The following is an 11,436-nucleotide window of genomic DNA, read 5'->3' on the forward strand; positions in this document are numbered from 1 at the left end:
TCACTCTATCCGAAACACCAGAACAAAAAAAAGAGCTTTTTGAAGGATTAGCTTTAAGACCAGACAAAATCTCAAACTCAGTCAAAGCAGCTTTAATAATCTGAATTGATCACAAATTAGCCTGAGCAAAGATTAGAAGATCATCTGCAAAGCACAAATGTGTGAGTTTTAACTTCAAGCACTTAGAATGGAACTTAAAACTTGAACCATCAACAGTAAGATCATCCATAATCCTAGCAAACACCTTTATAGCCAAAACAAAGAGATAGGGAGATAACGGATCCCCCTGCCTCAGCCCCTTCTTCCCCTTAAAATAACCAACCAAAGTCCCATTCAGGCAAATGGAAAACCTTGGAGAAGTAATACATTCCTTAATCCATCTAAGGAATTTCTCAGGGAAACCAAAACAAAGAAGGCTATGCATCATAAAATCCCAATTAACAGAATCATATATGCCTTCAAAAGATCAATCTTCAAAGTACACCTAGGATTCCCTTTAGCTTTGTGATAATCTCTATCAATTTCTTGCGCCAATAAAACATTCTCAGATATGTTTCTTGAGGAAGCATTCTATCTTTCCCGAACAACTCTTTCTACAAACATTAAAGCATTTCCCTCACCATGATAATTCCTAAAACCATAACTTTTCTAATTCTAGAGCTCACCACAAGCATACAGAATCCATAAATGATTCTCCTAGAGCTAGAAGACCACATAAAGTAAACACAATTGAAAATTATAATACATAAACACAGTTTAAAACAATAATCAACTCATACTTTGTTATTGATAATTCTCCTTTAAATAGAGAAACAATATACTATTGATTACATAATAGACCTAATTGGACGACTCTAATAAGGAATGAATATAACTATTTATTGGACTATAAAATTTACAGAGATATACTCATTATTGGACTCTACTATGACATCGGACAATATCAAATAATATCAAATAATTATGATCATATCGTTCCCTTTTCCTTACATTTTCCTTGTCCTCAAGGAAAAAATCTAAACTAATCTAAATGAAAACCAATTAACAATAACAAATAAATAAAACTACAAATGCCCTTTGAAGTCCACGAGGTGCTCATGGGTCACTTATTTTTCTTTTCCTTTTGTCTTTCTCTTCCATAACACACATGAAGCTCTTCTTTCGCACTTTTTTTTTTTTTTTTTTTTTTTTTTTTTCTCTTTCTTCTTATGAGCCAAATAAAGACACCGTCGATATTTTCTTTCGTACTCGTAACAAAACTGACTTCCAGAGGCATGGAGGGTCGTATTTTGTTTTCTTTTGGCTTTTGAATCGCAGTAATTGCCAGCTGGGGATGGGTTTTTTGGGGTGGTTTTGTGATTGTTTTTCTCTCGGTTTTGGCAAGCGGTGGGAGTGAAGGATTTTAAGGATTTTATTTATTTAATTTTTTGGATGGGTCGAAATTTTTTATCGGAAGAGACAAATTGACGCCATTGAACTAGATGACCAAGTATTTTGTATAGTGTTTTGGAATTATTGTTTTCTCTAGGTTGTATCTTTACATCCAAAATAACAAATAGAAATGATTTAACTATTAACAACTTCTCATTAAATCAAACAAGTATTTTGCTAGAGAAACAATAGCTTAAACATAGAGTTAAATATACATAATTTTGAAAATCTACCAAAGATGTTTTCATTGTTCTTCCATGTACATAATATTACAACAAAACTTTTATGACTTATTACATTGACTCTTCAAGATAAACAAGCTAAGAATAGGAGCATTAACCCACAGCACATTTAGTCACAAGACAGCCAAAGAGACCAAACCATACAAGCTCCTATGGTTGTCTTCTGAGATTTATGGTCCTCAAATGCTTAATGTACATCAAGAGCAACCTTTCTACCCCAAGAGGAAGACACTTTGTAATCTCAAGTTCAAAGATCCTTCAGATCGCTCACATGTTTAGGAAAGTTGCTGGTCCTTTTCGGCATCTAACCTACCATATTAGAGTATAAATCATCAATTTAAAGGATCTAACATGATTTTCTCCCTCCTTCAAACAAATGTCTTCTTAAGATCATGACCATCTTATCAAGGATTCCAACATTTTCCGCCAGATAATTTTCAGCTTCATGTTTGTAACTGAATACTTTCCCTCCTATGAGGTAGTTACTTCCTTCTTTGACAATGAGTCCATGTTCACAAGCCAACTCCAAGGCCTCGGACTCACAGCAAAACCCTCTCCCAAACCGTATCCCCAGTTCGGCCATTTTCATCGACGGTGCCAGACTATTTTTCACCACTTGCACGCAAACCACAAGACCAGTTACCTGAAAAGTCAGATATTTTTATAGAAAAAATAAATAAATATATTACAACCTCAATGACTGGAGAGGAAATGGGTACGTTAGATTATAATAAAAAATATTAAAGTGAAAAAACAGAAGTGCTAAGAGAAATAAATTATAAACCAAAAACGGCAAAATCCTGACTATCAATTAAAAGAGAGAATGAAACAAAAACTAACATCTATAGTAATCTTAGATACAATAGACCATGCTCATCTTTCTTGGCCATGACAGGTTTTCGGCCAGTTGGTTCATATTGTTTTTCATCCAGTTTGGTGATCTTTCAGCCGGTTCATTGCTGTTGCGGTCAGTTCTAACAGTTTTTTGGGGAGTTCAGTTCGTTTTTTTCCGTATTGGTGGATTTAAAGCCAGTTCAGTGGTGTTTTTGACCAGTTCTTCATTTTTTTCAACCAATTTGATGGTATTTCAGCCGGCAGATGAGTGTTTATGAAGTCTTTGTGGCAACAAGAGTTTATTTGTTACAAGTTGAGTTTATATGATATATAAGCTCCAGCTTAAGAAGGAGTGTTAAAGAGAAAGACACTTCCTTATTCTAGAAGGTGTGTAAGGTGTCCTAAATCTAGAAAATTGTATTTACTCTTAAAAATACTAGTGTATGAATAAAAAACCTGTCAATTTTTGGTGAAATACACTAATCTTAACACTTATCAATGCTCATTATCAAAAGTGACAGAAGATGACCTTATCCTCAGTCTTGAGCAATTCTTTTCTTATCATCTTCAGTCGTACAGCTGCATAAAATTTCAAGGCATTTCCACCACATGTGACCTCCTCCATACGCCCTGATCTTGGACTTAATCGGACCTGGAAATAAAAGATAATAATGGAAGACAAATGACATTACTCCTAGCTATAACTGATAAGAGAGTGTATGACACATAAACAGAGAAGTTCAAAAAAATGACATAAAATATTGTCTTCAACCTGATTAAGGAAAAGAATAAGAGTTTTAGATTGGCATAACGAGTAATTAATTTTTCTAAGTGCCTGGGTCATTATTCGTGATTGTACATCTTCCGTGGTGCCACCTATCTTTTGATCAATTTCACATTGGGGAACAAGGGCAGCTACCTGAAAAACCCAACAAGCCGAAGAGTATTAATGCATGAAGATATTAGTCCCCACAAAGGAAATTAAAAAAAAAAAAAAAATAGTTGTACTAATATAGGCTCCAAGGTCCACACAACAACAAACTGCTAGGTTAACAGGAGATATTGCGCACCACAATCAAGTATAAGAAATAATCACTTACACTATCAACCACGATTACATCTACAGCTCCACTTCTGGTCAGTGTATTAACCACAGATAGCAATTTTTCAGCAGAACTTGGCCGTGAAATAAGAAGATTTTCCGTGTTTACACCCATTGATTCTGCGAGAGAGGGGTCCATTGCATTTTCTACATCAAGATATGCACAATAACCTGCCAAAAGATGATCCAGTGAGGCAAAGACATTAGAGTGTAAAAAAGCAGGCTAAAGAACAATAACTACTCTAATGAAAATATTAGGCAGGGTATAAAGAGAACGCCAAAAATAACTACCAAATAGCTCTAATACAAAAATTTAGACATCTTTTTGTGTACCTAAGGGTGCCTTACGCTTTTAATGATATGTGTCAATTACTGATCAAAAGAAAAAATTGGCATTCTCTTTCCAGACTCTTCTCTTCTCTGCCCCACTTTTTCTCTCTTTTTAGTTTAATATACTGTTTAAACTTAGTATCAGAGCAATTAAAATCCTAGTAAGTAATTCAGAAAAATACAGGGAAACACTATGTCATATGTTTGCTGATGTCAATCACACGGATGTTGATGTCAGCATAGAGAAAACACCCGAGTTCTTCAATCGGTTCAATATGGGTCTCTCATCCGCAGCTCTTGTAGTCTGTTTATAATCGTAAGAGGCTTTTTTTCAGGATGGTCTGTCAAACGCAATCAGCTAAGGGTCGAGTAAGAAAGATTTAGGTCATTTCATTGAATCGAGTTGATAAAGGAAGCCTTTTTTGGGTTCTTCGGCTGTTTTTGGGTGTTTTTTATACAAGGAGAAAAATTTAAGTGGCTGTGGTGTGATCTCTGGCGGTTGAACATGGTGGTTCTGATTGGGGAGAGGAAAGGACAAATCGTTTAGGGTGTTGGATAAAGACAGGTTGTAAAATGTCACACTGATTATTCAACCATATGTTTTCAATAAACTTCTAAAATTTCCAGTTTCTGTTCTGGGAATTGTTGGTTAAGTGTCTTTGCATATCATAGAATATAAGATTTTTTTTTATAAAAAAATCATATTATGAAAAGAGTTCTTAAAACTTTTATCGCATAACAGAAGCAAGGGAGGGTCATCTATTACAAAAAGATTATTTAATGCCACCATAAGTGAAGAAACAAAGGTAAAAGGTATAGATTGTGGAAGAAATGTAAAAAATCCTTAGTCATTGAACTCTTATGTGGGAAGAGGTTCAAACATCCCTGAACAATAACCAAAATACGCACGAAAGTTTTGTCTAAGAATCTATAATTAGCTTTGATTAATGTTATAACTGTATATAAGAACAATCATGGGTTTTGGCATCTATGTAAAATAATTAATCCAGATTTGTCAATAATGGCTTAAAAAGAATCTTCCTGCTTTCCTTAGCAAACCAAACTAATTGAAGTGACAACAAAAAACACTTCCAATCACAAGGTCTCAGAGAAAAAAATCATATGCACCTCCAAGCTTTTGAGCTTCCTTGATGATGTGAAGGGCAAGTGTTGTTTTTCCAGAAGCCTCTTGCCCATAAATTTCAACAATTCTTCCCTGCAGAGTGCAGATTAAAGCTGCAATGACACTGTTCTATTTCTTTGAAGCTAAACTTAAACTTGAGATCAAAATCATTACAACAACAAATTACTCACATACAATCATCCCTGCAGAGTGCAGATTAAAGCTGCAATGACACTGTTCTATTTCTTTGAAGCTAAACTTAAACTTGAGATCAAAATCATTACAACAACAAATTACTCACATACAATCATCAAGAAGTAACTGATTCATATTTAATTTTTTTTATACATTGATAGGCTGCAGTTCCAAAGTTTCATCTAAAAACACTCATCAGCTGAGTACTCAAAAGCATGGCAAGTGGCAGCAGTAAATGCCCAAGCCATACATCATGAACAATATGAATATAAGTAAAAGCAAAGCAAATACTGCAAATGAAAAGTGTGAAATGTGAAAACCCCTCTTTCAATTAATGAATTAACAGATAAGAGACTTCAAATAACATGGTTGACCAAGCATGCAAGAAGAAAGGCACTAACTCAATACCAAATATAAGTATGATATTGAGGATTGACATGAACAACCATATATTAAGGACGTATTGGAAGTACCCAAAACCTTGAACATGATAGAAACAAGCACCCAACTCAAGGAGTCAAAAGAGTTATTTTCTTGAACATGATATTAAGGACTTACAGGGAGTACCATATATTGAATCATAGTTTCAACATGTGTCCAAGATGCATGTTAATGAATACGTTGAAATCTCTGGTTTGGCATTAAGAATAGTACAAATCAGAACTAAAACAGAAATCCCACATATAATCATCACTCTCAAAAAACATAAAAGAAACTTATCTTTCTTTTCTTTGTTTTCTTTCTCTTTTCCTTTTTTTTTTCCCCACCAATAAAATCACCTTAATTCAAAAATAGGGTCACAACTCTCTTTGGTTGTTGTCAAGAACTGGTATTTAAGAAAAAAAAACAATAAATTAAAAGGCTAGGATAAAAAGTACCTAAAAAAGGGATCATTTACTGGCTTTAGGCTAATTAATATTTTTTCTTTTATACATAATCAAAAAATCATCAAAAGCGAAAAGCGCAATCCAGGTACACGGGAAGTAAACAAGAGAAACAAATATCCAAGACTATATTGTAGACTTTAGGCTAACTAATATCCAAGAAGTATTCAGGTCTAAGCAACCATGAAATGAGGGGAGTTAAAGAAAAAGGCTTTTAACTCCACCACCATCTTTTCTCCATCTTCAAAGCTTTGGTAATTTCTTTCTCACCAAATGCACCACATCAAGCATAGTGGAATCATCTTCCAAAGAGCTTCACTCAATGGGTTACCACACTTCCCTCTCCAATAAGCAAGGGGAAATTTCACTCGATGAGGCATGGCCCACGCTAAGCCGAACAATCCAAAAATAGAGTTACATAAAGCACTAGCTCACTCACAATGGAGTAAAAGATGGTCAACGGTTAATCCACTCTTCTTGCACAAACAACACCAATAAATCACAATGATATGCCGCTTCATATAAATTCTCTTGAGCATTCACTTAGTAACAGAATTTCTTCTGTTGTGGTTTACAATAACTATGGAATTACAGAGTAATGGTTCCCAACTCTATTCAACTGAAAAATTAAACAAAACCATCATTTTAAATTCATCGAGTCTAATACCCATCAACTTAGAGAGAACATTCAGATATCTAATAATAGGGAATTATAACATAAAAAATCTGGCCACAATTTTTTAAAAAAAATTCATCTTGCAATCCACATATTTATTCATTTAAACTAATGTTGAGGAAAAAAAACTTGTTAATTCAAAACCCGCATAGTGATGCTCTGGGTACAAGGAAGTCCAAATCGACAGTAGCAATGGTCAACTAACCTGGGTATCTTTGTCAAAAACAAAGCAATATAAGGCTAGCTGTACCATAAAAGGGCAAGCACAATACATTTACCACGCATCTATAATGGTGCCATGCACTAGGAATCTGCATGTGCCTCTTGCATATATCACTCACTTCCCAAGCATGTGAGGGGCGCATAAATACATATTCTCATAACAAACATGTGGAAAGAGGAAAATGTTGCTGTGTCAAATAATCACCTTTGGTAATCCTCCAACTCCAAGAGCTATGTCAAGCTTTAATGAACCAGTAGATATCACAGGTGCACGTCTAGTGCTAAAAAACCTCTGCAATGACAACATAGATTCTCTACCAAAATCACTAGCAACTTGTGAGAGAGCTAGACGTAATGCAGTGTCTTTTTCTGATGCTTTGACATCATCATGGAGTTCATCACATTCAAACTCTGAAACTTCAGCTTCAGCTGAGAATATGAAAACATTAGATTTCACAAATTAGAGCAACTCAATCCTTCACTACCAACTAAATACACATTCACTAGGAAGTCTAGTAAGATAATAAATTAATGTAAATGGCATCAGCAGTAGGAAACTACATGTAAGATAAGGCAGATCTGGCATTAAATGCTACACATTGATTGACTCAAGAAAGACAATTTCCTTTAACACTATACCCAGATCTGATGAGTTACACCAGAATTAGCAATCTCAGCCATTTCAACATAAGGAAACAGTACATGATACTAAAGGTCTAGACAAGAAAAAAGTGATAAATTACTAAAAGTTGTATTGGCAATAGCAAACCATATTCGAAAGGTAGATGGATGTATGAGGAGATTATTCTTTCCTATTTCTAGCTTATTCTTTAAGGCCATCTATCAACAGAAGTTATTTGATAGACTAACCAATCAATTGTTAGATGTTAAGATAGATGTGTGCAACACTAGGAATGATAGACTGAGGGATGTAGATATTCTTGAGAAGGTGGAATGGTACCAATTGAAGATAAAATGAGAAGAATCATTTAAGATGGTATGGCATATGCAATGGAGGCCCACAAATGTGATGGGAAGAACAGTGATTACATCAATGTGCTGCAAAAAGTGAGGAAAAAAAAAAGTAAAACAATGTTGGTAGAAGTTATAGGGAAAAACATGATTGTTAGAGAGAAAACTAGGGATCCATATAGCCAACCCCAACTAGTTGGTATAAAGGCTTAATTGAATTGGGAGAACCAATGATAGTTGGACCGTTCACTAGCATGCGCTTATAATAGCAGCAAACTGTAGCTTATAATTATGGACATAGTAAAGCAAAATCATTCTCTCAAAAATTACAACCAATCCAACTTTCTGGACCTTCTATTTAACAATCATCAATTGCATCTGCCAATATTATATTCAAGGCAACATTTATTGGGAGCTATAACTTTATGCAATAGTATTCAAATCTAGCATAATATCACTGTAGGAAACATGTTTCTACTTATGATGCCTATGTTATTGGTGGAGCTGCACGCAAGTGATAAGAGTCCATATAAGTTTTAACTTAGTTTTATGTCCCAAAACAAACACACAACACAAGCATGCATGCATGTGTGCCCCACCATACGCACATACATAAATAGACAATAATTTCTAAAGAAATTAGAAACCATATTTTCAGATATTAAGGAGGGGCATAGATCATGAATAGGTGTGCATTTATGCATGTATGGATAGAGAGGTAGATTATGAGCTGGTCTCTACCTACAGTCGAAATACGATGGATGTTCGTGCACATAGAGGTAATCTCATCTTTTCTTCCACTCTGGTAGAAAAAGAAAAAGAAAATTGATTACAGAGCAACAACAAAACAATGAAAGCAATAATACTCATTTAATATATATAAAAAAAATATAACAAACATGAAAAGTGAAAGAAACAAACATTTGTTTTTTGTGGAAGAGTGACCATGAGCAAATCTCTAATAATGCCAAAAATGCATCATCTAAATGAGAAATCAGAATAAAGTAGAAAGCAAAAGGCATGGTAGGACAGGGTATAGCCTATATTGGTATATAACATGAAATTTATCAACAGATCTCCAGAGAAGAATGGCTAACAACACTATAACCCCTGAAACCCTCCAAGGATGTTAGAGACAACAAAAAACAGACCTTAAGCATCGTTATAGATAAAGATCTATAACCCCAAGAGGTTGGCTCAAGTTGTAAGGGTCTTAGTCTTGGTAGTATTTCCACCAAGTCTAAAATCCAAATTCTCTTGGGTGCAAAAAATTCCTTGGGGGCCAGCTCATCGGCGAAGCCAAAGTATTACTCGATCCATATGGAGAGGGTGCTTTAAATGGGTCCGAGGTTTACTCGATAGAAGTGGGTGCACGAATTAACTCTGCTTTGAAGGGGTTCCTCATCATTTAATTTTTAAAAATAAAAAATAAATAAAGATAAAGATCTACAACTAGATCTAAAATGTATAAAATGCTATCTGACAACTACTAAGGAAGTGCCTACAGTGCATGGAAAGTGACAAAAACCAGTCTTCTAGAGTGTACCTCCTATAATATATGCCAAGCTTCCCAGCCCTAAAGTCTTTCTCCCAACCAAAATTTGCCCAATGATTCAAGACCTAAAGTGAAAGTGAATTTACCTTTACAAACAGATGAAAGAACCAAAAATGTTTACCTCAAGCAAAAAGTTATAACCACTGAAAGCCACAAAATAAAAACAATAAGTATTATTTCACTTTGTCCTCCTCGCTGCAGCTTTCTCCTTTTCCTAGGTTTAATTTGCTTGCTGCAGCTGTAGTCAGCTCCAGCAAGTTTGTGCCACCCTCATAAACATGGTCTTTTTTATACACAGTCTGTATTGAGGTGTCTTCCCACCCTAAGTGGAACTTTTATGGCAATTGGTATTCCCGAATTTGCTCATTTCATTTGGATTCAATCAATTGGTATCAGAGCCAATGGTGACAAACAATGAAAGGACATCAAAGCTGGAGGACGAGGTGTACGATATGCACAAAAGGGTTTGCTGCTTGGAAGTTGCAGCAAGAGCTAAAGCCCAAGCTATACCTAAGCGTCTACCGTAGATTGTGACATGCTAAAGGAAGTAATAGGATTAACTTCTAACTCACAACCAGATAATGTATTAGTCGGGAGTTTGTATTTGTGGACTGTGTTGTGATGGGCTTTTGCCTTGGTATGGGCAAGATGTCCTTGTATTGAAAAGTCATGATCTACTTGGGAGTGCTGCTCTTATCTAGTCCAAGGTTTGTCGCTGCTCTCTAAGGGAGGATTGGCAATTTAGAACTTGCTAGTGTTCAATCGTGCTCTCTAAGATAAATGGTTGTGGCGCTATGGGCTTGAGAGAGAAGCTTAGTGGATAGTGGCGATGGACTCTAAATTTGGCAGTTCATGGGGCGGGTGGTGTTCATTTAAGCCTTTTGGAGTGTTCGGGGCGGGGTTATGGAAGAATATTAGGAAAGGTTGGAGGAAATTTTCACATCATACCAAATTTGAGGTGGGTGATGGCTCTATGATTAGATTTTGGCATGATCAGTGGTATGGGGATGTAACTCGTAAGAAGGCTTTTCCAGTTTTATTTGGTATTGCTCATACAAAGGATGCCTATGTTGCGGCTCACTTGGAGTTTTATGGTGGTTCCAACCAGTGGGCTGTAAGCTTCGCTAGAGCAGCTCATGATTGGGAGATGAATGTCTTTGCTTCTTTTTTCCAGGTGTTGTACTCAGCTAGAGTGCGGCGAGGATGGGAAGATAAGTTGTGGTGGGTCCCCTCCAAAAGAGGGTTGTTTAAGGTTAAATCTTTCTATTGCTCACTGGTTTGTAGAAAAGGATGCCGCTTCCCTTGGAAGAGTATGTGGCAGACTAAGGCTCCTTTGAAGTTCTTCCTTTGATGCAACAAGATATGCCCCCTCTCTTTTGAAACCGGTTGTCCAAATGGTGACCACAATGGAGGTATTTGACAGAAACTGAGAAAGACAAAAACTGATTCTTCATTTATTTGAATAATACACAAAACGTTAGCTATATACATCAACCCTAGCAGCAGAAAAGGAAAACTAAGTTATTTCAAATCCCATGATTTATGGGATATAATAGGACACTAACCAAATCAGCCTAATTCTAGGAATACAGGCTGTTACATAATTTCCTAAAATAGCTAACTATACAAATATAGAATACAAGTCATTAAACACGTTTTCCCACACTCCCCCTCAAGCTGGTGAATAGGCATTTTCCATTCCCAGCTTGGATACAATACTCTGAAACACTGAACTACTTAAACCCTTGGTAAGTACATCAGCAAGTTGGCCATGTGTAGACACATAAGGTGTACAAATCAATCCGCTCTCCAACTTTTCTTTGATGAAGTGTCTATCAATTTCAATGTGCTTTGTTCGATCATGTTTTAC

At 35.7% G+C, this 11,436-nt stretch overlaps 1 protein-coding gene across 3 annotated transcripts in view; it reads right to left on the minus strand.

Moving 5' to 3' along the window:
* Window positions 1-1,562: 1,562 nt before the first annotated feature.
* The window catches only part of LOC132192353 (DNA repair protein recA homolog 2, mitochondrial), a 16,957-nt gene continuing 7,083 nt past the window's right edge, over window positions 1,563-11,436 (minus strand). Inside the window, exons 2-8 of one of the 3 annotated variants that reach the window (XM_059607667.1) lie at window positions 8,753-8,813; window positions 7,245-7,468; window positions 5,068-5,155; window positions 3,608-3,780; window positions 3,343-3,426; window positions 3,037-3,159; window positions 1,563-2,316 (exon numbers count right to left, since the gene is read on the minus strand). In XM_059607667.1, the coding sequence (XP_059463650.1) occupies window positions 2,020-2,316; window positions 3,037-3,159; window positions 3,343-3,426; window positions 3,608-3,780; window positions 5,068-5,155; window positions 7,245-7,468; window positions 8,753-8,813 (1,050 nt within the window). In that variant the 3' untranslated portion in view covers window positions 1,563-2,019. Of the gene's footprint in view, window positions 2,317-3,036; window positions 3,160-3,279; window positions 3,427-3,607; window positions 3,781-5,067; window positions 5,156-7,244; window positions 7,469-8,752; window positions 8,814-11,436 lie in introns of those variants that run through there. The other 2 variants (XM_059607666.1, XM_059607668.1) reach the window with 2 other exon arrangements.

The sequence above is a fragment of the Corylus avellana genome, chromosome ca9 (genome assembly GCF_901000735.1).
Source record: "Corylus avellana chromosome ca9, CavTom2PMs-1.0".
Lineage (NCBI taxonomy): Eukaryota > Viridiplantae > Streptophyta > Magnoliopsida > Fagales > Betulaceae > Corylus > Corylus avellana.